We start from the raw sequence: 26,847 nt of genomic DNA, 5'->3' as shown, positions 1-26,847 counted from the left end.
CCCAAAGCACTGAGATTACAGGCGCGAGCCACTGCACCTGTCCTGCGCTTTCCTTATCCTGCAGTAAGTTCTCAATCACCTCTTCCAGGTGGACTTGGGGCCTGAACAGTGCACAGTCAAGATGGCTGCTGGGTCCAGAGGCTTCCACAGAGGACAGGAGAGGCACCGCTGCATCCCAGGCACAGGTGGGTGCTAATTGCCAGCAGCTGACAGCTGTCACAGATTGATAATAGCTAACAGCGCATCTCTCCCCCGGCTCCTTCCCTAGTGCACCCATTAGCCCAGCCTCATCTGCACCTGGGACTCAAGTTGCCTAAACATATTTCATTTCCCACAGCAGAAGATGCCATCCATCTAGAGTGAGACTGAAAATATAAACAATTCAGAAGTTGTGACTTTCCATGCTCTGCCCGCAGAGGCTCCCAAATGCTAAGGGTGCTTCCTCCCCAGCACCAGGCTTATGGCCCTAAGCTCCAGAAAAATATCAAATAAACCCTGCCCTCGAGGAGAATACATTCCTGTCAGGGTTTATCTTCCACAACCTCCCTCCCACCAGCAGTCCCTGGGGCACAAAAGCTACTAATGACCTGTCAAGCTGAATGTCACCACATCTCCATCCTTCTCCACTGGCCTTGGCAGGGATGCTAATGAGGCGGCTTGGGGCAGACAGCAAAAAGGACAATGTAAAGCAGGGACACAGGCTGCCAGACACCCCATTTTCCCAAATAATACATCCAAACAGTTTGCACCAAACTGTGAACTCTCAAAAAGGACCAGAGGCTAGTTACAGTCACCTCACTGCAGGAGTCTAAACAGATCTAGAGCTAAAGAAACTGCATAAAACTATTAAATTTAATGATATGGTTTGGATGTCTGTCCCCTCCAAATCTCATGTTGAAATATGACCTCCAGTGTTGGCGGTGGCGCCTAAAGGAAGGTGGTGGATCCTTCATGAATGTTTTGGTGCCATCCTCACAGTGAGTGAGTTCTCGCTCTAAGTTCACGTGCAATCTGGTTGTTTAAAACAGTGTGGTGGCCACGCACAGTGGCTCATGCCTGTAATCCCAGCACTTCGGGAGGCCGAGGCGGGCGGATTACTTGAGATCAGGAGTCCGAGACCAGCCTGGCCAACATGGTGAAACCCCGTCTCTACTAAAAATACAAAAATCAGCTGGGCATTGTGATGCACGCCTGTAGTCCCAACTACTCAGGAGGCTGAGGCAGGAGAATTGCTTGAACCTGGGAGGCAGAGGCTGCAGTGAGCTGAGATCACGCCACTGCACTCCAGGCTGGGCAACAGAGTGAGACACTGTCTCAAATTAAAATTTAAAAAAAACAGCGTGGCACCCACCCCACCCTTGCCACTGCTCCAGCCATGTGATTGTCTGCTCTCCCTTTGCCTTCCACTATGACCGGAAGCTTCCTGAGGCCCTCGCCAGAAGCAGATGCTGGAGCCATGCTTGTACAGCCTTCAGAACCATGAGCCAATTAAACCTCTTGTCTTTATAAATTACCTAGACTCAGATATTCCTTTAGAGCGGTGCAAAACGGCCTAACACATCTAATAAACTATTAAAAGGTATCCACAGAAAGTCAATGTCCTGATCCATGTTGTACATGTGAGTGCCCAACGGCACTACTGACTGTGGAGGAGGTTAAGTTTTCATTGTCTCCCTTACGTAAATGTAAGACCAACCCTTACATTTATGGCCACTGAACATTCCCGCTCCCCAGCCCAGACCCCTGCCAACCTAAATGCCAGGAGCAGCAGCCCAGTGACTGCAATGACCAAAATAGACCTCAGAGGCTTCCAAAGCCCTTGGATTGAAAACTACTGGACCTGGCTCTTGACTAGAATTTCATGAATGAAAGTGGAAGAAGAGGACCAAGGAGAGAGGCAGACAGAAAATAAACTGGCTGAGCCAGGCATCCCCAGGCACCATGACGATGCCCTAATGACCATTTCGCCTGCACTGCTCTGAGCAACAGAGCCAAAATATCTAGAGAAGAAAAAATAATGACACTCACCATTACGGCCAAACCAACCTGTATAGTTACTTTACTTAATTTTTTTCTTTCTTAAATTTTTTATATTTTAAATTCTTGGCCCACCAAGCAGAGAGATTACTTTTTAAAACAAAGATACGGCTGGGGGCCATGGCTCACGCCTGTAATCCTAGCACTTCGGGAGGCTGAGGCGGGTGGATCACCTGAGATCAGGAGTTCGAGATCAGCCTGGCCAACATGGTGAAACCCCGTCTGTACTAAAAATACAAAAATTAGACGGGCGTGGTGGCGCACACCTGGAATGCCAGCTACTTGGGAGGCTGAGGCAGGAGAATCACTTGAAACTGGGAGGTAAAGGGTGCAGTGAGCCAAGATCACACCACTGCACTCTAGCTTGGGTGACAGAGTGAGACTTTGTCTCAAAAAAAATAAAAAATAAATAAAAACAACAAAAACAAAGCTACAAGGGTGTATATATTGGACAGGGGAGGGGATAGAGCAGGAGAGAGCAAGACTAACAAAATGTTGGTCTGTGTTAAAGCTGGGTGTTGGGGAAAAGGGGGGTCCACTGGACTATTTTCTCTATTTTGGGGTCTGTTTGAAAATTTCAATAATAAAAGGTTTTTTGTTTATTTGTTTTAGAGACATGGTCGTGCTTTGCCACACAAGCCAGAGTGCAGTGGCGTGATCATACGTAGCTCACTGTAACCTTAAACTGGGCTCAAGCAATCCTCCTGCCTCAGCTCCTCAAGTAGCTAGGACTACAAGTATGCACCACCACACCCGGCTAATTTGTTTTACTTTTTGTAGAGACAGGGTCTCGTCGTGTTGCCCAGGCTGGTCTCGAACTCCTGGCTTCAAGTGATCCTCCTGCCTCAACTTCCCAAAGTGCTTGGATTGTAGGCGTGAGCCACCACATCCAGCCGGAAAGACTTTCGTAAATAAATCAATAATAAATAAAAATGTAAAAGCTCCTACCAACTTTCCCCCGCCCTACCCATGGCTGTGGCCTTCTGAAGAAGAGAAAAAAAGCTGAGAAAGGCTGTCACACAGATGGTCTCTCTAGTTTTGATGCCGTGAATAATTATTAAGACAGCGGTAACCACCTGGGCAGGCTCCAAAACCAGGCCTCCTACCCAGACTGCAGGAACTTCTGTTTTCCTTTGGCATCTGTCCTCTCTGCAAAGAAACATTGCAATTTCTCATTCCATTCTCTGTAATGAAAGCTTTGCAACATTACCCGACACCAAAGGTGGATGAAAGCCACCACTTCTTGACACCATGCTGCAAAGCCTGTCACCAATTCTCTTGGGCAGCTCTTCCTGCATGAGTCCACAGCACCATCCACGAATGAAAGGCAGCTGGAAACTCTCATCCCCGGAGAAGGTCCTAGAAGATCCTAACTGACCAACATGACTTGCAAAGCACCACAGGGAATAAAACCAATCCAAGACATGGTTCCTTTCCAGATGCCTGTTGTAAGCCACCCATCTCCAACAAGGTGGGGTATAAGTAGAAAAACAAATTAAAAAGGCATGGTTTAGCAGGGCATCGTAGTTCATGCCTGTAATCCCAGCACTTTGGGAGGCTGAGGCAGGATAATCCATTGAGGCCAGGAGTTCGAAACTAGCCTGGACAACATAGTGAGACCCTCATCTCAGCAAAAATTGAAAAATTTGCCAGGCATAGTGGCACATGCCTGTAGTCCCAGCTACTCTGGAGGCTGACACAGGAGGATCCCTTGAACCCAAGAGTTCAAGGCTGCAGTGAGCTGATTGTGCCACTGCACTCAAACCTGGCAGACAGAGCAAGACCCTATCTCAAAAATGAATAAATAAATAAAAAGGAATGGTCCTTGAAGGAAAACAGGTTCTGACACATGAAACAGCAGCAAATAGTACAAGACAAATCTGTAACTGTGTAATTTTTAATTATGCACTGTGGAATTTAAGGAATGAGATCCATGAAATTAACTGAAGAAGGTTTCTGGGAGGAGCTGAAGATGAAAACAGGTAAAAAATTTAGATGGGTATAGGGAAGAAAGGGAGGCAACCTCGCAAGTTGGGGGTGGGGGGGCAAATGCAAAGGTGGCATGATGCCAGCGAGCATGCAGAAGAGTGAAGGAGACCAGGCAGCAAGTCTGGAAGCTGTGAACTAGGAAGTGGGGGGGAAAGAGAAGAGATGGGGAGAGTGAGAAAAACAGTGGGGGCCTTAAGAACTGGGCAGGAGAATCTCAATGGCTGAGTGAAAGAAAGCATGGCATGGTAGACATGGAGTCAGAAGTCCCCAAGTTCAAACCTCAGCCAACCATTTGCCAGTCACATCCCTGGGGGCAACTTTCTCACTTCTGGGAGTCACTTTCTTCATCTTCAAAATGAAATAGGTGACCAGGCACAGTGGCTCACACATGTAATCTCAGCACTTTGGGAGGCTGAGGTGGGCAGATTGCTTGAGCCCAGGAGTTCAAGACCAGCCTGGGCAACATGGCGAAACCCTGTCCCCACTAAAATTAGAAAAAACTAGCCAGGCATGGTGGCACACACCAGTAGTCCTAGCTATTTGGGAGGCTGAGGTGGGAGGATCACCTGAGCCCAGGAAGTCAAGGCTGTAGTGAGCCAAGATCATGCCACTGCACTCCAGCCTGGGCAACAAGAGTGAGACTCTACCACAAAAACAACAACAACAAAAAGCCATGGGGGGTGCGGGGGGATAAGGAATAAGAGAGAAAGAAATATTCCAACAGAAAGAAAGGAATTTCTCCAGAATGTAACATTTAGCTTATGGAATAAAACCTCTAACTACTGAAATGTTCTACCCACAGGAAAGTAGCAGCTCCTCTACTAAGTCTGGGAACTCAGGCGTAGATAGAAAATCCTGGTTACAGGGCAAGCCTGCCACCCTAGAGCATTTTTAAGCATGAGGTTGGAGCCCTGCTTGAGGGTTTTGTTCACTGCAGTGTTGCTTAGTCACCAGGGGAAGATTTCCACTAGAGATCACCGACAAGAATTATTATTCTAGACACAGCTCTGGGGTGCAGTTAAAGTCTTGTTTCCATAAAACCTAACCATCTCAAAGTAGAATTTATAGCTCCCCTAAGCAGGATGTAATCACTTTAAAGAAACCAAACTGGACTGTGGATGTGAAGACACACTAGCTTCTCCTGGAGAACTTCAGTTAGCAGAGCTGCTGGTGGAATCCGGGACATCTATGAAGCTGTCAGCGAAATGACCACAATGCTAGTGCAAGCTGAAAACAGCTTTGGACCACCACAGAGAAGAGAGGCTAGCACGACAGCAGGCTGGGCTTTTAAAAAAAAGAGATAAAGAAATTACTAAGGGAAACAAGTGTTAAAGCCCTAGGAAAAAATAACCCCAGTTAATAAGGTGTTGTATAGGGGTTTCTTGTTTGGGGCTTTTGAGGGGTTTTTTGGTACTATGGTATTTTTTAAATCTAAAAAGGTTTAAAAACTAAAATCTTTCTGAAATTCAGCACTACCAATTCTTGGGCACGTGGGTACAGGGATCTCAAAGACTAAAATGCGCATCCTACATCCACCCAGCTAGCTTAGTTGGTAGAGATGAGACTTAAACTGTGGTTTCACCACACCTCAAACAGGGGCTCCATCCGAACACAAATTGTAGGATACCAAAGCAGAACATCTTAAAGCAAAGCCCAGAACATTCCTTCATATGTTGTAAGCATCAGATAGCTATTCATTGAATATACACAGAGGGTCTGAATCCAATACGACTCTCTCAATACAGGAAATAGCTCAGATCCAACATGCCACAAATACTTATTTTGTTCCTACTGTGTGCCAGGCTTTCAGCTGGATTCTGGGGCTACAGGGAACAAAATAGGACTGCCTGTCTTTGTGGGGTCTGTGGACTGATCCAGGTTATTTTCCTAGAAAATATGCACATAGGCCAAGCACAGTGGCACATGCCTGAAATCCCAGCACTTTGGGAGGCTGAGGCAGGAAGATTGCTTGAGGCCAGGAGTTCAAGACTAGCCTGGCTGCACATGTACCCAGGAACTTAAAATAAAATAAAGAACAGCCTGGGCAACATAGCGAGACACCATCTCTTTAAAAAAGTTAAAATTAAAAAAAGGAAATTTGCAAATAGCAGACATAAAACAGTAGGATCAAACTGTGCCTCTTTATTGTTCCCTGTCAGTGTCATCTGAGCAAAACCTCTTTTTTATTTATTTATTTATTTTTTTTTTTTTTTGAGACAGAGTCTCACTCTGTCGCCCAGGCTGAAATGCAGTGGTGCGATCTCGACCCACTACAACCTCCACCTCCTGGGTTCAAGCAATTCTACTGCCTCAGCCTCCTGAATAGCTGATATTGCAGGTGCTCGCCACCAAGCCTGGCTAATTTTTGTATTTTTAGTAGAGACAGGATTTCACCATGTTGGTAAAACAATTTCACCACCAGGCTGGTCTCGAACTCCTGTCCTCAAGCAATCAGCCTGCATCAGCCTCTCAAATGCTGGGATGACAGGCATGAGCCACCACACCCAGTCATAAAACCTCTCTTTATTCCAACAGACCTTCCTATGTTATCTGTTTCTGTGGATTCATAGCACATTAAACCAATACCCACAAAAATTATTTATGAACTTCAAGGATGATAAGTACTATAAAGGAAGGGATGTGCTGCTATGCACACACATATAATAGGAAGAACGCCCAAGCGTGGGGATGGGAATCGAGGAAGGTTTCCTTGCAAAAATGCCCTTGAGGCTGGGAACTGAAGAATAAAGAGATGTTAGCCAGATGAAGAAGTGAGGCAAGAAGAACATTCTAGCACAATCCCAACTGTAATATCATAAAATTCACTGAAGAATCATCTTCCAGTTGGATGTCTCACAGCCAATTGAAAATTCAACATATCCAAAATGAAAGCTGATCACCTCCCCGAAAGACTGTTCCTTCCAGTCTCCCACACCTAAGAAAATGGCAACTCCATCCTACCAGTTGCTCAAGTCAAAAGTGTTCATCTTATCCTTGACTCAGTTCTGTCATGCTACATGATCTATCATATCTGCCTTCAAATATTGGCAATTCTACATCCAAAATAGCTCTAGAATCCAACCACTTCTACTGCTGCTGCCCTGGGCCAAGCACCATCACTTTTCTGCTCAGGTGATTACGACAGCCTCCTTCCTGGTCTCCCTACCTCTACCTACCCCTCATAGACTCTCCTCCATGCAGCAGCCAGAGTGATCCCCTCGCTTCTGTGCTCAAAACTTTTCACAGGCTTTCCATCTTCCTCCAAGTAAAAGCAAAAGGCCTTCCAGTGACCCACAATGCCCTTCATGATGGGACCCATCCACCATTGCTCCACCTCCATCTCCCTCTTGAGAGAGGGTCTCACTGTGTCACCCAGGGTGGAGTGCAGTGGCATAATCATAGCTCACTGCAGCCTCGAACTCCTGGGCTCAAGCAATCCTCCTGCCTCAGCCTCTTTACAGGTGTGCACCACCATACACAGCTCTTTTTTTTTTATTTATTTTTTTTTTGTAGAGAACCCGAGGTCTGGCTCTGTTGCCCAGGCTGATCTCAAATTCCTCCCACTTCAGCCTCCCAAAATGCTGGGATTGTAGACATGAGCCACCGCACCTGGCCTTTTCAACTTCTCTCTTGTACATTTCCCATCCATTCCAATTGTACTGGCCTGTGTGCAGATTGTGCAACATGGTAAACAAACCCCCACTTCAGGGCCTTTGCACTTGCTGTTCCCTCTACCTAGAATGTTCTCCCTGAGGTTATATGCATGGTTGGCTCCATTATTTCCTTCAGAGTTTTGTTCAAATGCCACCTTATCAAAGAGACCTAAACAGTAAAGGCCTATCAAAACACCCTTTTTATCTTACACTACTTTGTTTTCTCTGTAGCACTTATCACCATCTCACAGATTGAATATTGAACTGCTTCTTTGTTTACTGCCTGTCTCTCCCACTTGACTGTACACTCCATAAAGATAAAGACGGATTTGTTCACTGCTCCATCCCCAAAACCTAGAATAGAACCAGACATAGAGTCGGTGTTCAATCAATATTTGCTGAATGAAGGAAGGAATAAGTCACTGCAACCAGCAGTGTCTATAGTTTTTGGTAGATATTTTTGGGACATCTGCCCAACTCACTACAACCCTCACCACTGAAAACTATTTCTCCCCAAAGGTGTCCACAGCAGACACTTTTGTTCCACATGTTCATGTCCTTGACATTGTTCTTTGGACTAGAGATGGATGGCATCTGAGTCAATGAGAATTTCTGAGACTTTGGCATAAAGACTGAAAGTTGCTAGTTTCAATATCTGAAAGGGGCTAGAAGTAGGGTTTGTAAGTCAAGAAGCAGAAAAATCTACTGAAGGAAAAAGAATGAAGCAGGTGTATGGAGAGCAAGGATACTGGATACAGAGGGGAGTTAGAGGAGGAAGATGAATGGAAAGAAGAAAGCCCGAGGGACAGTCCATCCACAACCTGGGTCCCGCAGTGCCTTGCAGTCGGTTGCAATGTCCGGTCTCAGCCCACAGTACCCCCTGGCAGCTCAGGCCTATAGGACTCAACAGGGAGCAGCAGGTACAGAGAGAGGGCAAAAACCTTTTTTTTTTTTTTTGATACAGAGTCTTGCTCTGTCACTCAGGCTGGAGTGCAGTGGCACAATCTCAGCTCACTGCAACCTCTGCCTCCCAGGTTTAAGCAATTCTCTCTGCCTTAGCCTCCCTAGTAGCTGGTATTACAGGCGCCTGCCACCACGCCCAGCTAATTTTTTGTATTTTTTAGTAGAGACGGGGTTTTGCCATGTTGGCCAGGCTGGTCTTGAACTCCTGACCTCAGGTAATCCGCCTGCCTCAGCCTCCCAAATCGCTGGGATTACAGGTGTGAGCCACCACGCCCGGCCCAAAAACCTTTTCAATACAACCATGCAATATGCACCTCGCCACAATGCACAGGGCCGATTCAAGTGTACAATAACACACATTGCAGGCACAAAATTACAGAATTATAACCGGCCTTTTCATTTAGTTAGTGTCATTCTCACTTGAGCAGAACTTTACTTTATTTCAACAAATCTAAAAATATTATCCATCTCTTTACATTCTTGAGCAGAGATACTGCAGGAAGTGAGAGATATTTACACAGATCACAAATGGGCAATCTGTTGGACACGGTGGCATGTGCCTATAATTCCAGCCTCTCAGGAGGATCACTTGAGCCCAGGAGTTCAAGGCTGCAGTGCACTATGACAGTGCCTGTAAAGAGCCACTGCACTCCAGCCTGGGCAAGATAGTGAGACCCCATCTCTTTAAAAAAATTAATAACTGGCCAGGCACGGTGGCTCACGCCTATAATCCCAACACTTTTGGAGACCAAGGCAAGAAGATCACTTAAGGTCAGAAGTTTGAGACCAGCCTGGCCAACATGGAGAAATCCCATCCCTACTAAAAATACAAAAAAATTAGCTGAGAGTGGTGGTGCGTGCCTGTAATCCCAGCTACCTGGGTGGCTGAGGCACAAGAATCACTTGAACCCGGGAGGTGGAGGTTGCAGTGAGCTATCACACCTCTGCACTCCAGCCTGGGTGACAGAGTGAGACTCCATCTCAAAAATAATAATAACTAATAAAAATTAAAATAAAAAAGAAATAGGCAATCTGTAGGGAAAAAAAATCAAAGACTTGGGTTTGCAATGTCTAGATCACACAACATATCCTAGAAGGAAATCATCAACCTGAATTTATTTCAGCAGCAAAGGAGAAAAGAAACAAAGAGCTTCACAAGAGACTTCACATTTTAAAGTGCATCAAAGGCAAAAGTAACGTCTTCTGGATAGAGATACCTGAAATGACATGTAGAATTTTACAGAACACCAGGAGACAGGCATAGAGACAAATCAGAGTTAAATTACCAATGGCATTGCAATTTAGAGCTCTGGTTTGTTTTAAAGACTATCAGAGCACACTGTAAGAAGAAAGTGATCCCAAATTTATCACCTTCCAGGAAACAACAAAGGTACAATCACTAAAATGATAATGCTTTGCTATTGTGGATCAAACTTTAGCTTCAGAGGATTTAGATTATGAGTATCTGCTTCCAAGTTTCTAATTTTTTCAATAATGGCTTATTCTGTTCTCAGCCTTATTTCCCTGGTTCCAACCTCAAAGGGCAATTTTTTAAAACAGACTGAATTTGAGAAGCAGGTACATAGGAGATCTAGAAAGCAGGCCATCAGCTATTTAGATATAGCTTCAGTTTCCATGAAACGTTAATGCCCTAATTTAGTGCACGACAATTTTACCACCTCAGTCTGACCTCTATGAAGAGCCTGTAGAGTATAGATGTGATCTCGTTATTTTCCACTTCCTCTTAAAGTCAACTCAATTTTTCCCTTTTGTTGTTAATAACATATAAAAGATGACAACAATTTGAGATGTGACAGTGTAAAATCATCAGGTCAGCATTTAGAACCAACCATCTTTTTCCATGGCCAGAAGAGTCAGGCTAAGAGTTCCTTCTAAACTCACATCTTGACCCCACCAATGGAATTGCAAAAAATACCCCATTGCCACATAAGCTCTTTGTGAGAGTCTGACTTTGTTCCTAAGCTTTGTTCTAAGTGAACCTAGTGTTAAAGAAGCTACCATGGTACCAGATAACCTGTAATGTTTTTGTTTTAAAGAAATTAATTTTTGCCAGGTGTGGTGGCTTACACTTTAGGAGGCCAAGGCAGGAGGATCACTTGAACCCAGGAGTTTGAGACCAGCCTGGGCAACATAGCAAGACCCTGTCTCTTTTTTTTTCTTCTCTTTTTACTTTGTGTGTCTATTATTTTAAATAATTTTAAAATGTTAAAAAAAAATTTTTTTTAAATGCCGTAATTTTTAAGTTCACAGTCATTTACACAAATGATCAACTCAGCTATCATTTGTAAAGGAAGTATAAGATTCTATTGAATCTAGATTACAAAATAGCTCACTATTTTTTACATTTAACCAAAATTTTAATTAAAACAAGTAGCTTGCAAATGTTATGCTAAAAGGTTAAAGCCTGCTAACCAAAGTCATGTATAATAAAAGCTATAGATGAATAATAACCACCATTTTTTAAATACAGAACATAAAAAATGTTAATATTACCAGTAGTCAGCAAAAGTAAAACAGGATGCATACACAAGGCTATTCACTGTAATCCTCTCTGTGATACATTTGGAAACTACCCAAATGCCCATCAATAAGTTGAATAAACTATGGTACAACTACACAATGGATTACTATACAGTAAAAAAAGAATGAAGACTATCTCTAGACACTACTATGGATATCCAGAATGTCCAGGATATTTAAAAAAGCAAGGTTAGAAAAAAGTATGTAAAGTTATGCTACTGTTTAAGAAAAAGTGGGATATGGGAATATCTTCTTATATTTTTGAAATGTAATGATAAACCATAACTTTTTATACTATGGCTAAAATATAGACAGGAAAGGACAAGGATAGAAAGTAGACTTCTTTGAATACACTTTGTTTTTTCAATTTGACTATCAAAGCCAATATTTGTGTAATTATAAATAAAACTTAACAGAAAGAGATTTTTTAAAATGAAACAAATAAACTAACCATATACCCAGTTAGCATATAGCCACACAGAGAGAAGGACGATTACAAATGAGTCTAAGGCACAGGAAGTTTTTTTATATATTTTTTTAAAAAACAGGGTCCCTGCTCTGTCACCCTGGAGTACAGTGTCACAATCGTATCTCACTGCAGCTTCAAACTCCTGGGCTTAAGCCTGCTCTCGCCACAGCCTCTCGATAGCTGGGACTACAGGTACGTGCCACCATGTCTGGTTAATTTTTAATCTTCTTTTGTAGAGACTGGGTCTCACTATATTGCCCCGGTTGGTCTCAAACTCCTGAGCTCCAGCGATCCTCCCTTCTTGGCCTCCCAAAGTACTGGGATTATAGGCGTGAGCCACTGTGCCCAGCAGAATATAGTAACTTGACTACACATCTCTGAAGGATTTTTTTGAAAAGTGCAAAAAAAATTAAACTGTTTTCAGTAATCATATTATTGGGAAGTCATTATTCTAAGATTGTCGTGTGTAATGTGGGATAAAACAAATGAATAATCTTATTATGGCTTCAAGAAGTAGGATTTTTGGCACTAGAGAAAGGAGATACATGGGTAAGATCAATGAGGTTAGTAAAAATCCTGAAGCCCTGAGTTTGATTTGGAAGTATCAATTGAACCCATAACAGATTTCAAATCAGGAAAAAAGAATCTGGCCAGGCTCACTGGCTCATGCATGTCATACACCTATAATCCCAGCACACTGGGAGGCTGAGGCAGGAGGATCACTTGAGCTCTGCAGTTGGAGACCATCCTGAGCAACATAATACGACCACATCTCTACTAAAAATAAAAATAAAAAAATTAGCTGGACATGGTGGTATGTGCCTGTAGTCCCAGCTACTCAGGAGGCTGAGGTAGAAAGATTGCTTGAGCCCAGACATTCAAGACCAGCCTGGGAAACAAAGTGAGACCTCATCTCTACAAAAAAATCAGAAAATTAGCCAGGCATGGTGGCATGCACCTGTGGTCCCAACTACACAGGAAACTGAGGCAGGAGGATCACCTGAGCCCAAGAGTTTGCAACTGTGTGTTTGCGCCACTGCACACCAGCCTGAGCAACACAGTGAGACCTACCTCAAAAAAAAAAAAAAAAAAGAAAAAGAAAAGAAAACTGCTCAGTAAGAAGGAAGAAATCAACCCTCGGCGATGAAAAGCTTTTTATAGAAATACTCCAACCTAACAAATGAAGAAGAATGATAAAATTACAATATCACTACCATACAGTCCCTTATGAATTAATGGATCTAAGTAATAATGATCAGGAGCTGCTAAGAAAATCAGAGAAGAAACGACAGGACATAAACACCTCCTGATACACCACCATACATGCTATCTTGCCAAAGAAAACTTGTATCCAATAAAGTCTCTAGATAGATCAACTTACAAGAAATATAAGGGATGGATACATGCTTAAGTCCACCACAGAGAGGCACTCAGCAAAATTCAGACTATAAGTAACTCTCAGGACAAATGATCTGCTTTCTTCAACAGCAGAAAAGACAGGGAGAGGGGGAAGGAAGACAGAAAAAGAGAGATGGAAGGGGCATCAAAGTATTCTAAGAGACTTAAGATTGTTTTGTTTTGTTTTGTTTTGAGATGGAGCCTCGCTCTGTCTCCACGCTGGAGTGCAATGGCACAATCTCAGCTCACTGCAACTGCCACCTCCCGGGTTCAAGCGATTCTCCTGCCTCAGCCTCCCGAGTAGCTGGGACTACAGGCACGCACTACCACGCCCAGCTAATTTTTGTATTTTTAGTAGAGACCGGGTTTCACCATATTGGCCAGGATGGTCTCAATCTCTTGACCTCGTGATCCGCCCACCTCGGCCTCCCAAAGTGCTGGAATGACAGCCGTGTGCCACCGCACCCAGACTTAAGATTTTTACAACAGAAATACTATGAGACTTAGCCAACCACAGTGTGTGAAGCTTATCTGAAAAATGATTGAACAAAATATTTTTAAATTATAAGACAACTGGTATAATACAAACAATGTTGGGTTATGTGATGCATTTTTAAGGATTCTACAAATATTGAAATATTTATAAATAAAAAATACGATGTCAGGGATAATTGATAAAGCTGATAATGGCATATCAGGATACTTTATATGAATCTGTTTTATACACATTTGAAATTTTTTCATAATCAAGGTGGAAGAAAGCACTCTCAATTCAAACAAATTGCTGCTGGGCACAGTGGCTCATGCCTGTAATCCCAGCACTTTGGGAGGCCAAGGTGGGTGGATCACCTGAGGTCGGAAGTTTGAGACCAACCTGGCCAACATGGTGAAACCCCATCTCTACTAAAAATACAAAAACTAGCCAGGTGAGGTGGTGGGCACCTGTAGTCCCAGCTACTCAGGAGGCTGAGGCAAGAGAATCAGTTGAGCCCAGGAGGTGGAGGTTGCAGTGAGCTGAGAATGCACCATTGCACTCCAGCCTGGGCAACAGAGTGAGACTCCATCTAAAAAGAAAAAAAAACAAATTGCAAGTGTGTGTGTGTGTGTGTGTGTGTGTGTGTGTGTAGCAATCAGGAAAATGTGAATAGTGACTGATATGTGTTAATATTAAGGAAATACTGTTAATAGTTTTAGATATGATAATGCTATTCAGGTTATAATTTTTTGAAACAAAATAGTTACAGATGAAATGATGTGTAAGATTTGCTTCAAGGCCAGGAGCAGTGGCTCACACCTACAATCCCAGCACTTTGGGAGGCCAAGTCAGGCGGATCACCTGAGGTCAGGAGTTTGAGACCAGCGTGGCCAACATAGTGAAAACCCCGTCCCTACTAAAAATACAAAAAATTAGCTGGGCATGGTGGTGCACGCCTGTAATCCCAGTTACTCAGGAGGCTGAGGCACAAGAATCACTTGAACCCAGGAGGCGGAGGTTGTAGTGAGCCAAGATCAAGCCACAGCACTCCAGCTTGGGGGACAGAGTGAGACTCTATCTCAAAAACAAAAAAACAAAACAAAAAAAAACTCTATCTCAAAAAAAAAAAAAAGTATTTGCTTCAAGACAAGTCAAGGCTGGGGGAGTGAGTGGGGCAGAGTTGAAAAAGATTGGCCATATTATCAACAGTTGTTAATGCTGGGTGTCAGGTATACTGCTATAACTATCCCGTTCTCTCTACTTTTGCATATAATAGAAATTTTCCACACTAAAGAGTTTTGGAACAATCGGTTTTCCATTCAATTTTGATGAGCGGTTTCTAAAACTTCTGTATCTCCCCATTTTACCTCATGAGGCTTTATGAAGGTGAAATGAAGTGAACGTAATGAAATGAATGACTGCTGAAATGCTGCCTTTTATTATTTAGGCAGGCAGGGGACAAGGAAGGCAACAGTGAGGCTGAGATTTCAAAATTCTGTCTCATTATGTTTATCATCAATTTTTTTTTTCTTTTGGGACAGGTTCTAGCTCTGTTGCTCAGGCTGGAGAGCAGTGGCGTGATCTCAGCTCACTGCAGCCTTAACCTCCCAGGCTCAAGCAATCCTCCCACCTCAACCCCCAGAGTAGCTGGGACTGTGGGTGCGCACCACCACACCCAGCTACTTTTTGTATTTTTTTGTAGAGACGGGGTTTTACCACGTTGCCCAGCCTGGTCTCAAACTCCTGGAATCAAGTGATCTGCCTGCCTCACCCTCTAAAAGTGCTGAGATTACAGGAGTAGCCACTACACCCAGCCTATCATCACTTTTTCACTGATGCTTTTCATCACTGTTTTCCTTCTCTCAACTAGAAGCTCCCTTTAAAGGCAGTAACCCTGTCTGTCTTGTTCACTAGTGTCTTCAGAGCCTAACCCGAAGCCTGGGATGAAAGAATAAACTCAAATTCAAGTCTCTGTTCAGCAATGTTGAGCAAGGACTGAGAATGTTCTATTCTACACTCCTCCCCAGTGCTGGAATTCAATCAATATCTGTGGTATGGGCCGGGCACAGTGGCTCACGCCTGTAATCCCAACACTTTGAGAGGCCAAGACAGGAGAATTGTTTGAGCTCAGAAGTTCAAGACCAACCTGGGTAACAGAGTGAGACCCCATATCTACAAAAAATGAAAAATTAGCCGGCTATGGTGGTGCACACCTGTAGTCCCAGCTACTCAGGAGGCTGAGGTGGGAGGGTGGCATGACCCCAGAAGTTGGATGCTGCAGTGAGCTATGATTGTACCACTGTACTCCAGTCTGGGCAGCAAAGTGAGACTCTATCTCAGGAGGAAAAAAACAAGACAAAACAAAACAAAAACTGTGGTATGAAGGTTGAATAATTTACTTAACCTCCCTTAGGCCCCTCAGCTGGAAAATGGGAAATCATATCTATCTCAGCAAGTTGTTCAGACATACTCCGGCTAAAAGGACTTTATTTGCCCAGTCATTCACTTATTCATTTATTCCACAAATATTTATAAATTGTAGTCCTCAAAAAGCATAGAATAATCATTCCCATAAAACAGAACAGGAAAATAAAATGATGTAAACATGAGAGAAATGTAAATTACTCATTCAACAAACATTTATGGAGTTTCTTCTGTGTACTAGGCACTGTGCTACATGCTGGGGACAACTGCAAAGGTAAATATGCCAGAATCCTTGTTTTTGAAGTTTTCTGTCAAATGGATGAGGAGAAAACAAAAGAGATCACATTGTCAATGGGTAAGTGATATAGAAGAGTGCAATGGGAACACAGCACATTCCCATCAGGGACATTCTCCAACCCAAGTTAGTTTCAGGAAAGAGATCAGTTCACTTAAAGTCAGGAAACAACAGATGCTGGAGAGGATGTGGAGAAATAGGAACGCTTTTACACTGTTGGTGGGAGTGTAAATTAGTTGAACCATTGTGGAAGACAGTGTGGTGACTCCTCAAGGATCTAGAACCAGAAATACCATTTGACCCAGCAATCCCATTACTGGGTATATACCCAAAGGATTATAAATCATTCTACTATAAAGACATATGCACACATATGTTTATTGCAGCACTATTTACAATAGCAAAGACTTGGAACCAACCCAAATGCCCATCAATGATAGACCGGATAAAGAAAATGTGGCACATATACACCATGGAATACTATGCAGCCATAAAAAAAGAATGAGTTCATGTCCTTTGCAGGGTCATGGATGAAGCTGGAAACCATCACTCTCAGCAAACTAACACAGGAACTGAAAACCAAACAATGAGAACACATGGACACAGGGAGGGGACCATCACACACACTGTCTGGGAATGGTGGCAAACTCCTGGATTCAAGTGGTCCGCCTGCCTCACCCTCTCAAAGTGCTGAGATTACAGGAGTGAGCCACCATGCCCAGCCTATCATCACTTTTTCACTGATGCATTAAAGGGGAGGGAGAGCATTAGGACAAATACCTAATGCATGCAGGGCTTAAAACCTAGATGACGGGTTGATGTGTGCAGCAAACCACGATGGCACATGTATACCTATGTAACAAACCTGCACGTTCTGCAGGTTCTGATTATATCCCAGAACTTGTATAATCAACAAAAATAATTAAAAAAAAAAAAAGAAATCAGTGCACTTAACTTACCAGAGTTATCAATTTTAACTCTGAAATTAAAGCCACCACATTTGGCACGTCAAGGCTGGAGGATCACTTGAGCCCAAGAGTTCAAGACCAGCCTGGGCAACACTGCAAAACCCCATCTCTACAAAAAAATACAAAAATTAGACGGGCGTGGTATCGTGTGCCTGTAGTCCCAGCTACTCGGGAAGCTTAAGGAGGAGGATCACTTGAGCCCAAGAGTTCAAGACCAGCCTGGGCAACACTGCAAAACCTCATCTCTACCAAAAATACAAAAATTAGCCGGGCATGGTGGCATGTGCCTGTAGTCCCAGCTACTCACGAGGCTGAGATGGGAGGATCACTTGAGCCCAGGGAGGTCGGGGCTGCAGTGAACCGAGATCACGCCACTACACTCCAGCTTCGGCGACAGAGCAAGACCCTGTCTCAAAAAAAAAAAAAAAAAAAAGCAACCACAAGGTGTTTCTCTTTTACTCATACTCATTTGCTGCACTTAGGCTATAGATTATTTCTAAAGACCCCAGTGCATGTTGGAAATCTTTCAAAGAAATTAGATCCTTTTGTTTCTCTGAGATTTTGCCACCAGTCCAAACCAAAAGAGCCAAATGGAGCGGTTGGCACATCCATTGCCTACTCACTGCCAACTCCCTTCCCTCAGAACACAATGCTCTTCTATTTCGAAGAAGCCCTCTCAGCAACTTGTTCCATGTCAATCAATGGCCGAATTAAAAAAGGACGTCAGTTTCAAGTCTCTCAGGTCCAATTCCAAACACAAGACCAACTTCTCCTCCACTAAAAATAGGATATAACAACTCACATAAAAACAGTTTTTTAATAACTTACCTCAAATTCTTCCCAAAAGCCTTGTTTGACTTTATCTGTGGTCTCAGCTAATTTGCTTAGTTCTCGAACTCTGCTTTCTATTTCAGCAGCATTTATACGAGTCGTGTTAAGGGGCTGATCAAGTACAGCAGTTGATGTAAAATAAAGAAAATATTACAGAAAAGGGTGTTAATGCAAAAAAAAAAGTCTATGTTGATATTCATAAAGGCACGAACAGAGGGATCATAGGACCCTGTAATTCACAATAAAAGTTTTCAAATAGTTTCACCGTCTTTTCTGTTCAGCCAGAAAATGTATCTTTCCTCAGTCTCCACATACACTTTACTCTGCTGATATAAATTCAAGCCTATTTTTCTTTATGAATAGACCACATTATTTAAAGAGATTATATCATTTTCCACTATCATAAAGGTGAAATTTGAAATAGCAACAATGCCAAAGGGAATAAGTGAGGTTACCTAAAGGTAACCAGAAGTGGATCTATAATGAAAACTTGCTTTAAAACTCTGTACGGCCTTAGGCCAGATGCAGTGGCTCACGCCTATAATCCCAGCACTTTGGGAGGCTGAGGCGGGCAGATCACTTGAGGTCGGGAGTTCAAGACCAGCCTGGCTAACATGGTGAAACCCCATCTCTACTAAAAATACAAAAATTAGCTGGGTGTAGTGGCACCGCCTATAATCCCAGCTACTCAGGAGGCTGAGGCAGGAGAAGCTCTTGAACCCAGGACGCAGAGGTTGCAGTGAGCCAAGAACACGCCACTGCACTCCAGCCTGGGCGACAGAGCAAAACTCCATCTCAAAAAAAGAACCTCTGTAAGGCCTTTTACAGATAAATATGGGAATAATATAAATCTGGAATATGTTTCCAAGTACTATAGCAGGCAGTCAGTGAGTGGAGTCATAATAAGAAAAGATTTAGGGCCGGGCGTGGTAGCTCACGCCTGTAATCCCAAAACTTTGGGAGGCCAAGGCGGGCAGATCACCTGAGGTCAGGAATTCAAGATCAGCCTGGCCAACATGGTGAAACCCCGTCTCTATTAAAAATACAAAAATTAGCCAGGCATGGTGGCGGGCACCTGTAGTCCCAGCTACTCGGGAGGCTGAGGCAGGAGAATCGCTTGAACCCAGGAAGCAGAGGTTGTAGTGAGCCAAAATTGCAACACTGCACTCCAGACTGGGTGACAGAGTAAGACTGTCTCAAAAAAAAAAAAAAAAAAAGATTTGATAGTTGAAGCTGCAATGGGTACATGGAGGCTGATGATACTATTCTGTCTACCTCTGTATGTCTGCAAAATTCTCTATTAGGATTTTTTTTAAGTTTTTAAGGAGAAAGCTTGAGCTTTCCAATCCGCTCACCTGCTTCAGTTGTAGAACTGTACCCAATGTTTCCACCATAGGATTCTTCTTATAATGTTCCACAAGATCTGTCAAAGAATCAAACCGTTCTCCTCCACCAACGTCGTATTTCAGTTCCTTTCAAGATAAACAGATGACATTTATTATTTGTTACCTTTATGTTACATTAGTGTTTTCAAGCACTCTCATGTTCACTGCAGCATTATTCACAATAGCTAGTATATGGAGACAACTTAAATGTCCATCAAAAGATAGATAATAGGCTGGATGCAGTGGCCTGGCCAACATGGTAAAACCCCATATCCACTAAAAATACAAAAATTAGCCAGGCTTGGTTGTGGACACCTGTAATCCCTGCTACTCAGGAGGGTGAGGCACGAGAATCACTTGAGCCCAAGAGGCAGAGGTTGCAGTGAGCCAACTGCACTTCAGTCTGGGCGACAGAGGGAGACTCTGTCTCAAAAAAAAGATAAATAATAAAAATGTGGTGTGTGTATACAAATATACTAAAAGTGTAAATATACTCAATATACTCAAGTATGATAAGTATAATAATATATTAAATATGCTAATATACTAATACAGTATCTATACTAATATATTAAGTATAATAAAAGCATAGACGAACTTGACTAAGTGACCAAAGAAAATCTGACTTTGGATCAGGCACAGTAGTTCACATCTGTAATCCTAACACTTTGGGAGGTTGAAGGAGGCAGGCCTCTTGAGCCCTAGTTCAAGACCACACTGGGCAATGCAGCGAAACACCATCTCTACAAAAAAAACAAACACTAGCTGGGCATGGTGGCACACACCTGTAGTCCCAGCTACTCAAGAGGCTGAGGGAAGATCAACTGAGCCCAGGGAGGTTGAGGCTGCAGTGAGCCATTACCACATCACTGCACTCCAGCCTGGGTGACAGAGCAAGACCTAGTCTCAAATGAATAAATAAATGAATATTAAAAAAAAAAAAAAACAGAAAATCTGACTTTGAATGTAATGGTGTTTGTCCTCTTCCAGCAGAAAAATCACGCAAAGATTTGGGTCACCAGACTCAACGTGGTGAAACCCCATCTGTAGGTGATAGACCAAGACCCTGTCTCAAAAAAATAAATAAATAAATAATTAAAAAAAAAAAAAAAGACAATCTGACTTTGAATGTAATGGTGTCTGTCTTCTTCCAGCAGAAAAATCACCCAAAGACAACATCTTGCCAGACCCATAGTTCAACTGGAGATTTACCTGACAGCGAATCATAACATGGGTCACTTTAGACTTGCCGTCATTGCTCTCCCCTTTGTCATCACCAGTGCGCACAGAAAGAACAAAATCTCCAGGGTGGCTCTGGCTCTCTCGTACAAGAAAACTACCATGTTTTCCTTTTTCAGTTAATAATTTCTCTGCTTCTTTCCCAGAGAGGTGTCCATGAAACCACCTAAAGTTTTTAAAAAATAAAAAAGAATTTAGCTCTACTATGGGTTCATGTTGTTCTTTCACAAAACTACTGTATACAGTCAGCTCTCCTAAACACAATTAAAAAGTAGACACATTCCTCCAAGGGACTGATCAATCCCACCTAAGACAGAAAATTTGCATCCCATGCAGGCAGGAAAAACCACAAAGATGGTAAGAATGACCACTAAACTTCTTAAATGAGCCCACAGTCCTTTAGAGACAAATGCCCCAATCTTTCCCGTTTTTTTTTAAATCCCTCCTCTTTTAAAAATGCAATTTGCCATTCATCCATTGCCCAATCTTAAAAGGACCAACTGTTTAATTATAGCCATTTAAAGAAGTTACAGGCCATGCATAGTGGCTTATGCCTGTAATCCCAACACTTTGGAAGGCCAAAGCAGGAGGATCGCTTGAGGCCAGGAGTTCAAGACCAGTCTGGGCAACACAGTGAAATCCCCATCTTTACAAAACAATTAAAAATTAGCCTGGCATGGTGGCAACTGCCTGTAATCCCAGCTATATACGAGGCCGAGGCAGGAGGATCACTTGAGTCCAGGAGCTCGAGGCTGCAGTGCGCTATGATCATGCCACCGCACTCCAGCTTGGGTGATAGAGCAAGACCCTGTCTCAAAAAAAAAATAAAGTCGGCCGGACGTGGTGGCTCCCGCCTGTAATCCCAACACTTTGGGAGACCAAGGCAGGTGGACCATCTGAGGTTAAGAGTTCAAGACCAGCCTGACCAACATGGTGAAACCCTGTCTCTGCTAAAAATACAGAATTGGCCAGGTGTGGTAGCAAGTGCCTGTAATCCCAGCTACTCAGGAGGCTGAGGCAGGAGAATCACTTGAACCTGGGAGGCAGAGGTTGCAGTGAGCTGAGATCACACCATTGCACTCTAGCCTGGGTGACAAGAGTGAAACTCCATCTCAAAAATAAAAATAAATAATTTTAAAAAATAAAGTCAAAATAAAGAAGTTGTAATAAAAAGTTGTAATAGAGACGGGCACGGTGGCTCACACCTATAATCCCAGCACTTTGAGAGGCCAAGGTGGGCGGATCACCTGAGGTCAAGAGTTTGAGACCAGCCTGGCAAACATGACAAAACCCTGTCTCTACTAAAAATACAAAAATTAACTGGGCATGGTGGCACATGCCTGTAGTCCCAGCTACTCGGGAGGCTAAGGCAAGAGGATTACTTGAATCTGGGAGGCAGAGGTTGTAGTGAGCCGAGATCACGCCACTTGACTCCAGCCTGGGTGACAGAGTGAGACTCCATCTCAAATAATTAAATTTAAAAAAAAAAAAAGAAAATGTTGTAATAGAGACAGAAAATCATTTTGAATGTTTGTCCTTGCTTTGGCATGTGAACACTCAATTAAAAAGGATCTTCATTATAAATTAATTCAAACATTCCAACCTTTTCCATATATACAACCTATACTTCAACAGCCTCCAGTGTCTTTGGACTATATCCTGGGTGATCATCTCAAACTGTATAATACACATAAGACATGGAGTAAAAATGAAGGATTTTGCTAAAAATATGAATTCCCAGGCTCCACAACCAGCAATATCAATACACATAAGTATGAATGAGGCCCAGGAATCTGAATTTTAACCAACACATCAGACAGTCCTGATGTAGGCATCCAAGGCCATCCAAGGACAGACTTTGAGACAATACTGCTCCATGTTTTTTGGGAAGCATCTTAACATAGTTCTAATAATAAAGTGGCTTTTTCCCTCAGGATCTTGGTCAGAAAGCAAGTGCTATCATGGCAGGTGGTGTTAAGGGCTCATCATCAAAAGAATAAACTTTGAGTTATTCTTCATCCGTACTCAACTGAAAACAGTAAAATTTAGAAATAAACTGTACAGAGTTGGCTGACAGCCTTTTCCCTGAAGCTACGGTGGTAGCTAGAGAAACAAATTATCAGCACATAATAGCACTGACATAAAGGTATAAGCTGAAAAAATCATACCTGAAGACACAAAATATACAAACTAACTAAGAGATCCTGAATTTGCACCAAGTCAGAGAGGAGACTGGGAATGTACAAAACGAATACAATCAATAAATAAGTCAAGCCCATGCTTTCATCAGCCTAGTTCCAACACAGGGGGAAAGATCTCAAAAATAACACAATTTTCTCTAAGCAAGGTCATTCTCACATAATTGTGGCGATAACATTAAAAGAACTGATGAAAAAGCTGACCCTCTGAGCTCTCTGCTTTTCCACTTCTGAGCTTAAACTGACATCTGTTGGTGGCATTGCTGAATAACTGGTCGAGAGCCACCACAGAAAACTGCTGCTATTTTGGTGGCTCTATTATCATTTGTTTTCCTCTAATAACTCTCAAAGATTATCTGCTGAAGTTCAGTAAGTCTTAAAACTAATACATGTACCAAGTATATGCAGGAATGGTATGCAACCCCTATAGGATGAGTGTAAGTAACACTGATTAAAACTTTTGCAAGAAAAAGGTACTCTGAAAATAATTTGATGCTATTAGTCTCACTTTAGTAATTGTTTAAAGATTACAGCTCAAAAAACAGTCACAAGCCTTTGGAGTCAGAGAGTCATACACAGACCGTCATGCATTTCTGACACTCAGGGCACAAGGGAGCAGCAGACTTTGTGGTCACTAAAATGTACTGACCTTTCAGAGGTAGGATCTGCACAGTTCAGAGGATATTTAAGCTCAATGACATCTCCATTCTTCTCTTTTAATTGCCCGTGATGTTCCATGTAATACTGGACCAACTCAGCCAAAGTGGCAAATTTCTCCCCTCCATACAGGTCATAGTAATCACCAGTGTTCTGAATCTTGATGTGGGTGACAGCTCCATTTCTTCTAAAATAGTCCATTGGAAAGGGAGGCAAGGGGACAAATAAAGAGTTACACCAGTAAAATCAGATCTCATCTTCCACGTCGGATTCCACCCAAGTGTTGAAAGAAACCCAAGGAACGAATTTACCCATTCTCTATAAGAAATACAATGGGTAAAATAACCACATGTCAACCAACTCAACACAAAGGTCTTTATTACTTTCTTTACCTTGCATATCTTTTTTTTTTTTTTTTTTTTTTTTGAGGTGGAGTTTCACTCTTATTGCCCAGGCTGGAGTGCAATGACGTGATCTTGGCTCACTGCAACCTTCGCCTCCCAGGTTCAAGCGATTCTCCTACCTCAGCCTCCCAAGAAGCTGGGATTACAGGAACGCACCACTACGCCCGGCTACTTTTGTATTTTTAGTAGAGATGGGGTTTCTCCATGTTGGTCAGGCTGGTCTGAAACTCCTAACCACAGGTGATCCACCCACCTCGGCCTCCCAAAGTGCTGGGATTACAGGCGTGAGCCACCACACCCGGCCTACCTTGTATATCTTCTATTTTGAATGACTGGCCTATCAAATTGCATATATTAACTGACAATAACTGTATAGCTACCAAAACACTTGTACAAAAATATTCATTGCTACTTTATTCATAATAGAAAAACATTTTTTTAATCATAAAAATGTATAAACAAATAGTGCTACATTACTATTCATACAATGGAATACTATGCATTATAAAAATTGTTGTGTTACTACTCATACAATGGAATACTATGCAGCAATTTTTTTGTTTGTTTTTGAGATAGAGTCTCGCTCCATCACCCAGGCTGGAGTGCAGTGGTACAATCTTGGCTCACTGCAAGCTCCACGTCCCGGGTTCACGCCATTCTCCTGCCTCAACCTCCCAAGTAGCTGGGACTACAGGCGCCCACCACCACGCCCAGCTAAATTTTTTTGTATTTTTACTAAGACGGGGTTTCACCATGTTAGCCAGGATGGTATTGGTCTCCTGACCTCATGATCCGCCCCCCTTGGCCTCCCAAAGTGCTGGGATTACAGGCATGAGCCACCGTGCCCAGCCACTATGCAGCAATTTAAAAAAAAAAAAAATGATGGCCGGGCACAGTGGCTCACGTCTGTAATCCCAGCACTTTGGGAGGCTGAGGTGGGAGGATCACCTGAGGTCAGGAGACTGATACCAGCCTGGCCAACATGGTGAAACCCCGTCCCTAGTAAAAATATAAAAATTAGCTGGGCATGGTGGCAGGCACCTGTAATCTCACCTACTGGGGAGGCTGAGGCAGGAGAATCGCTTGAACCCGGGAGGCGGAGGTTGCAGTTGGCCGAGATCTCACCACTGCACTCCAGCCTGGGCAACAAGAGTGAAACTCCGACTCAAAAAAAATAAAAATAAAAATAAAAAGACACATGTAATGACACAGTTTCCAATACGAGGTAGTGTTATCCCAAAGCACAAAACAATATATGCAAAAGGTTACTATATTCATTGAGGCATTATATATCATTTTAAAATATTAGACACAACTAAATTGCTACCTTCTGGTGACAGTATATAGAAGTTATAAAATATTCACACGATGGAATGCTATCCAGCTGATTAAAAAGATGAGAGAGATCACTAAAAGATTTAGGTAAGTGAAAAAAATTACAAAGAAATATATTTAATGTTCTACTTGATGTGTAAAAATAAAAGGAAAATAGTAATAAAAATATAAATGTGCTTATTTTTATAAAAAAAAAATACGGCCAGGCATGGTGGCTTATGCCTATAATCCCTGCACTTTGGGAGGCCGAGACAGGCAGTTCCCTTGAGGCCAAGAGTTTGAGATTTGCCTGGACAACATGGTGAAACCCCATCTCTACTAAAAATACAAAAATTAGCTGGGCGTGGTAGTGTACACCAGGTGCTGTAATCCCAACTACTTAGGTGGCTGAGTCATGAAAATCACTTGAACCAAGGAGGTGGAGGTTGTGGTGAGCCAAGATTACACCACTGCACTCCAGTCTGGGCAACAGAGCAAGATTGTCTCAAAAAAAAAAAAAAGAAAAAAAGAAAAAGAATGAAAGAAACACAGAAGGGTAAACAAGAAATTAACAGAAATGGCTACCTACAGAATGGAGATAGTGTGCAAGGGAGTAGGAGTAAGAATGAGATTTCTCAGGCCACGCGCGATAGCTCACGCCTGTAACCCCAGCACTTTGGGAGGCCAAGGCAGGTGGATCACTATAAGTCAGGAGTTCAGGACCAGCCTGGCCAACATGGTAAAACCTAGTCTCTATAAAAAATACAAAAATTAACTGGACATGGTGGTACACGCCTGTAATCCCAGCTACTCGGGAGGCTGAGGCAGGAGAACTGCTTGAACCCAGGAGGCAGAGGTTGCAGTGAGCCAAGATTGTGGCCACTGCACTCCAGCCTGGGAAAAAGAGCAAGACTTTGTCTCAAAAAAAAAAAAAAGGCCGGGCATGGTAGCTCATGCCTGTAATTCCAGCATTTTGGGAGGCCAAGGCAGGTGGATCACCTGAGGTCAGGAGTTTGAGACCGGCCTGGTCGACATGGTGAAACCCCATCTCTACTAAAAATACAAAAATTAGCTGGGCATGGTGGCACGCACCTGTAATCCCAGCCACTCCGGAGGCTGAGACAGGAGAATAGCTTGAACCCAGGAAGCAGAGGTTGCAGTGAGCTGAGATCACGCCATTGCACTTCAGCCTGGGCAATAAGACAGAAACTCCGTCTCAAAAAAAAAAAGATCTTTATCAATCAGCATGGAGCTCAAAAAAAATTTTTTTTAAGTTGCAAAATGATACATACATTATAAATCCATGTGAATTTTTTAAACACACAAACCAACTTTATATTGTTCATACACAGTACAAATGCAGTACAACTATAAAAACACGTTCATGAAGAATATATGCCAACCTCTTGGTGGTTTCCTCTGGGGAAAGAGGGAGGGAAACGGGCCTGGGCAGGGGAACAAAGGGGACCACAACTTCCTCAGTCATGTTTTACTTGTTGATAAAGGAAAGCGATCTGAAGAAACTCTTAACAAGTATTTTTCTTATTAAGAAATCAACAAAGTCTGAGTGTGGTGGCTCATGCCTGTAATCCCAACACTTTGGGAGG

General features: G+C 42.8%; 1 protein-coding gene across 4 annotated transcripts in view; it reads right to left on the bottom strand.

Moving 5' to 3' along the window:
- The window catches only part of PTPN11 (protein tyrosine phosphatase non-receptor type 11), a 97,545-nt gene that overhangs the window by 41,063 nt on the left and 29,635 nt on the right, over positions 1-26,847 (bottom strand). For 2 of the 4 annotated variants that reach the window (XM_054443519.2, XM_054443520.2), the window contains exons 3-6: positions 23,515-23,709; positions 20,641-20,833; positions 19,399-19,515; positions 18,041-18,154 (exon numbers count right to left, since the gene is read on the bottom strand). In XM_054443519.2, the coding sequence (XP_054299494.1) occupies positions 18,041-18,154; positions 19,399-19,515; positions 20,641-20,833; positions 23,515-23,709 (619 nt within the window). The remainder of the gene's footprint in view (positions 1-18,040; positions 18,155-19,398; positions 19,516-20,640; positions 20,834-23,514; positions 23,710-26,847) is intronic. The other 2 variants (XM_063647115.1, XM_063647116.1) reach the window with 1 other exon arrangement.

The sequence above is a fragment of the Pongo pygmaeus genome, chromosome 10 (assembly GCF_028885625.2).
Source record: "Pongo pygmaeus isolate AG05252 chromosome 10, NHGRI_mPonPyg2-v2.0_pri, whole genome shotgun sequence".
NCBI classification, from domain to species: Eukaryota; Metazoa; Chordata; class Mammalia; order Primates; family Hominidae; genus Pongo; species Pongo pygmaeus.
Note: the sequence above shows the minus strand (reverse complement) of the source record. Positions and strands in the feature narration are given on the sequence as shown.